Genomic DNA, 4698 nt, shown 5'->3' with positions numbered 1-4698 from the left:
TTCACATCACAGGGTGGAGGAACCGGACACTTGAAAACTGAGAGGCAGTGCTGGAGCTGTATATATGCAGTTAGACCACGGATCTGCTCTTTCTCATACATCACAGGCTGGTGAAGATGGAAGGCTTTTCTGGGAAGTTTGAATGAAAAATCTTTGACACTAACTGCTTCTGAGACAAAGGCCAGAGACACTTTTCACACCTGAAACTTTCAGAAAGTTGGATGACCTCACATTTCCATTCAGCTGTGGTTCTCCACTCCTACTGGCAAACGGCTAGCAGATTTTTCTTTAGGGACATAGATTTGTTGAAGTGAAATAGAAATAGATATGACAGATGGGATTTTATTAACTTATTATTCCACGAGACTCATTAATAAGTAAGCTTTTAAAATGTATGCTAGCCTTAAAATTTGCATTTTAAAATAATAATATTTTTAACACAAATAGAGAAATAAGAATCACCACATAATTTTGGAAATCCTAAGCAGAAAAGGGAGGGGAGCAAAATGATGGGAGAAAAATTTGTAAAGGAAAAATAGAAGTAAAACATAAAACTCAAAGAAAATAAGGTCTTCTTTATATAGTCAAATATAATTTATCTAACAACTTGAATTGATCCATTTTTAATTCTTCCCCCTGTAATAAACAGGATTTTTGTACAGTAATAATTAGTTCCTTGATTTATTTCACCTTAAGTTTTATAAACAATAAAGTCAACTTATATGACTTTCCTTGCTAAAACATTTGGTAATGAACAAAAAATCCACACATTTAAAATAAAAATAACTTTGTATGACATAGCTCCAAGTTTACAAATTCTAAACTCGTTTAAGAACTTGAAAAGTTATATTGATATATAATTAAAGCTTAATGTATTTAGCTATATAATCAATATGCTTTTTATTCTGAATTTTCCAATTTATCAGAATTGTAATACAACAAGTGCTAAAATGGAAACTGCAGTCAGACATATGTGTCTATACTGTGTGCTATAAATTACTCTCAAAATGAGAGGGTGCAGCTATGTATGTATGCACCAGGAAAGAAGGAGCTACATCTAAGAGTTCTCCAAATTAATTTTCTTGAAAAACACAAGAACAGGCTATGTTGAAGGTCACATATGTCATTAAACTACACAGGCATCCAATCAAGAAATTCAGTTTGGGGCTAAAAAAATGCCACAAGAGTTAAAGTGCATCTACAGAAAACCTGGGTTTATTTCCCAGCATCCAAGTGGTAGTTTCAGTTCCAGGGGACCCACTTCCCTCTTCTTGCTTCCTAGGGCACTGCACCCCTTGCTAACCATACATACACAATCACACATACACATAAAATAAGAATAAATCTTAGAAAAGGAAAGGAAAGTCCTCAAAACTATGACGTTTAGGAGGAATGGGATGAGGAACAGTTGGTGGGCAGACCAGGATGGGAATAACTACTGGACTGTAAGAAAAGATTAAATAATAATAATAATAATAATAATAATAATAATAATAATAATAATAATAATAATTTAAAATTTTCAAATGGTAAGAGATTTATAGAAAGATGTGCTGGTACATTGTAGAGATAACATGTCTATTAATAAATTTTTTAAAAAATATTTTATTAGGTATTTTGCTCATTTACGTTTCCAATGCTATCCCAAAAGTCCCCCATACCCTCCCCCCACCACTCCCCTACCCACCCACTCCCACTTTTTGGCCCTGGTGTTCCCATGTACTGGGGCATATAAAGTTTGCAAGTCCAATGGGTCTCTCTTTCCAGTGATGGCCGACTAGGCCATCTTTTGATACATATGCAGCTAGAGTCAAGAGCTCCGGGGTACTGGTTAGTTCATAATGTTGTTCCATCTATAGGGTTGCAGATCCCTTTAGCTCCTTGGGTTACTTTCTCTAGCTCCTCTACCGAATGGCTGAGAAGCACCTGAAAAAATGTTCTGCATCCTTAATCATCAGGGAAATGCAAATCAAAACAACCCTGAGATTCCATCTCACACCATTCAAAATGGCTAAGATAAAAATTTCAGGTGACAGCAGATGCTGGCGAGGATGTGGAGAAAGAGGAACACTCCTCCATATTTGGTGGGATTACAAGCTTGTACAACCCCTCTGGAAATCAGTCTGGCGGTTCCTCAGAAAACTGGACATAGTACTACTGGAGGATCCCGCAATACCTCTCCTGGGCATATATTATTAAATTTTAACATTATATTAAACCTATAATACCCTCATACATGCACCCTGTGGTTTCAGTTACCATCAGTGATAGCCCCCTACTCCTCCCCCCTCTCAAAAAAAAATCAAATGACGAATTCCATAAAGAATCCATGCTTCAAACTGTATACCAAAACTGAGAAGCATCGTGAAGTCTTTTGCCATCCTGTCCCATCCTGTCATAGACAGAATTCACTCATTACCAAATGCATTCATGCCACACTGGCTCCTGGTGCATCAGCCACTCTTAGCCACGCCAGTTAGTAGATCAGCTGAGGGCTTTAATCAGAGTGCTTTTGTTCAAGTGGTTCTGGTAGCCTAGCAATGGTTACCATGCCTACATCTTCTTTCTCATTTCATCTTATCCCTTTGGCAGAGTGTCACACCACACCATCACAAGGGGGAAGGAATATAGTACAATAAGATACAGAGAAGAAGCCGGGTATAGTGGCACCATCTGCAATCTTGCCCTCCAGAGGCTGGGGCAGGAGGATTGCCAGCCCCAGGCCAGTCCTGGCTGCATAGAAAGTTCCAAGCTTGCCTGCGCTGCAGAGCGAGACCTGGTCTCTATAAGCCTAAGACTTCCGGGTTCCTCCCTCTGGCAAGATGGCGTCGTTTATGGAGGAGATGCAGAAGCCGAAGCTCCGGGAGCTGTTGGAAACCGGCATACAACTTCTGGAGGAGGTGGAAGCTGCGACCCAACCCACAGGCTCCAAGCCAATCCAGGAAAAGGTGAGGGAGGCCTTGAAGCTCCTGGAGAAGGCCTCGGACATGTTATCGCAGCTCGATTTGTTCAGCAGGAACGAAGATTGGGAAGAGATTGCTTCCGCTGACCTAAAGTACCTGATGCTCCCGGCCCTGAAGGGCGCGCTGACGCTGAAGCTGGTGGGCAGCAGCAAACGCCTAGGCCTCCTGCAGGATGCTCGAGAACACTTCATGAACTTCCTAACCCAGACCCACAGCTACCATGTGGCTGATTTTCAGCTGCCCTGGGCCCAGAGCAGCTCAACGGAAGGCAACCCCGCTGCCACCTCTGATGCCCAGGAGCAAAACCTGGTTGCCATGGCATCCCAGAGGCAGACCAAAATCCAGAGGTACAAGCAGAAGAAGGCGGTGGAGCAGAGGCTGTCTTCTCTGAAATCGGCAGTGGAGAGCGGCCAGGCTGACGATGAGCGTGTCAGGGAGTATTACCTCCTTCAGCTTCGTAGGTGGATTAGCATCAGCCTGGATGAGATCGAGAACATCGAACAGGAGATAGAGATCCTGAGGGAAAGAGACTCCTTAGGTGAGACATCAGCATCTCGCTCATCTCCTCAGGAGAGGCCTCCACTAAAACCCTTCGTCCTCACTCGAAGTGTTGCCCAAGCACAAGTGTTTGGAGCTGGGTACCCAAGTCTGGCAACTATGACCGTGAATGACTGGTACGAGCAGCGCCAGAAAAATGAGGTCTCACCAACTCTTCAGGAAGCAGAAAAGCAGGCACCACCATCTGAGACTTTCACTGTATCTGAGAAGGAAGAGCCAGACCTGGAGCAAAAGGAAGATGAAGATGAGAATGCCCTCCACAGGATGCAGGAGTGGGATGACTGGAAGGACACTCATCCTAGGGGATATGGCAACCGACAGAACATGGGCTAATGTCCCCTCCCCTCGGTGTGAAAAGATGAAGGAGCTCTCACCTTCCCAGACAAGGAAAACCCTGTTCTCTTCCCTTCCTCAGGCCCCTGCTTCAGAAGTGTGCAACAAAGGCAGATGCTGAATCTTGCTTTGTATTCAATAAAATGCCACTATCAAGTTTTATTTGCACCCTAGTTAATGTCCGGTGCTCTGGTTTAGGCATTGCTCTCACCATGGTGTATTGCAGTTTCTTTAGTGGATAGAAAGAGTTCGGAGAAATGGCTGTATAATCATTGACTGTATGATTTCTCTTTAAAAAAATAAAATACATTTTCTTGGAAAAAATATATATATCCAAAGAGAACATTCACGTAAGTTTCATTACAGTATGATTTTAATTATTGTTAATATCTGGGCCTAACATAAACCACTATAAATATATGTATGTTGGGAAATACATAGTTTATATAAGATTGGATCATATCTGTGTGTAGCTGTTTTAGATCAACAAATTGAGAAACCCACAGGAAGATGTTACCAAAGAAATGGCCTAATGAGTTTGGGGGCAAAGACTGTCAAACACTCAACTGGATGCATGAAGTTATGGAGCCATCTTCTTTAATTATGGGGTGTCTGGAAGCTTCTCAATATAGTGTTGAAGTGAAAGTTCATAATTATTTGAAGTGAAAGTTCAATATTATTTGCTGAGATTTAAATATGGCTTCATTTATTTTTAATCTTAATGTTTGTATTAGAACAAGCATCCTAAGAGATTGGAGACATAACAATATTTATCAAATACAAAAATATAGGTACCAGACTCAGAATTTTTAATCTATAAATGTAGAAAGGTGATTTACACCAC

At 41.3% G+C, this 4698-nt stretch overlaps 1 protein-coding gene across 1 annotated transcript; it reads left to right on the top strand.

Annotated features, from left to right (window-relative positions):
• Positions 1–2812: 2812 nt before the first annotated feature.
• Igbp1b (immunoglobulin (CD79A) binding protein 1b) lies at positions 2813–4178 on the top strand. The gene has a single exon (NM_015777.3). The coding sequence runs from the start codon at positions 2823–2825 to the stop codon at positions 3852–3854; it is 1032 nt and encodes a 343-aa protein (NP_056592.2). The 5' UTR covers positions 2813–2822; the 3' UTR covers positions 3855–4178.
• The last annotated feature ends 520 nt before the right edge of the window (positions 4179–4698 follow it).

The sequence above is a fragment of the Mus musculus genome, chromosome 6 (genome assembly GCF_000001635.26).
Source record: "Mus musculus strain C57BL/6J chromosome 6, GRCm38.p6 C57BL/6J".
Taxonomy (NCBI): Eukaryota; Metazoa; Chordata; class Mammalia; order Rodentia; family Muridae; genus Mus; species Mus musculus.
The sequence above is the reverse complement of the archived record's forward strand: the minus strand, read 5'-3'. Positions and strand labels throughout refer to the sequence as shown.

What these genes read in the sequence shown, in the direction of transcription:
- Igbp1b (NM_015777.3), top strand. Translation starts at nt 2,823, where the DNA reads ATGGCGTCGTTTATGGAGGAGATGCAGAAGCCGAAGCTCCGGGAGCTG.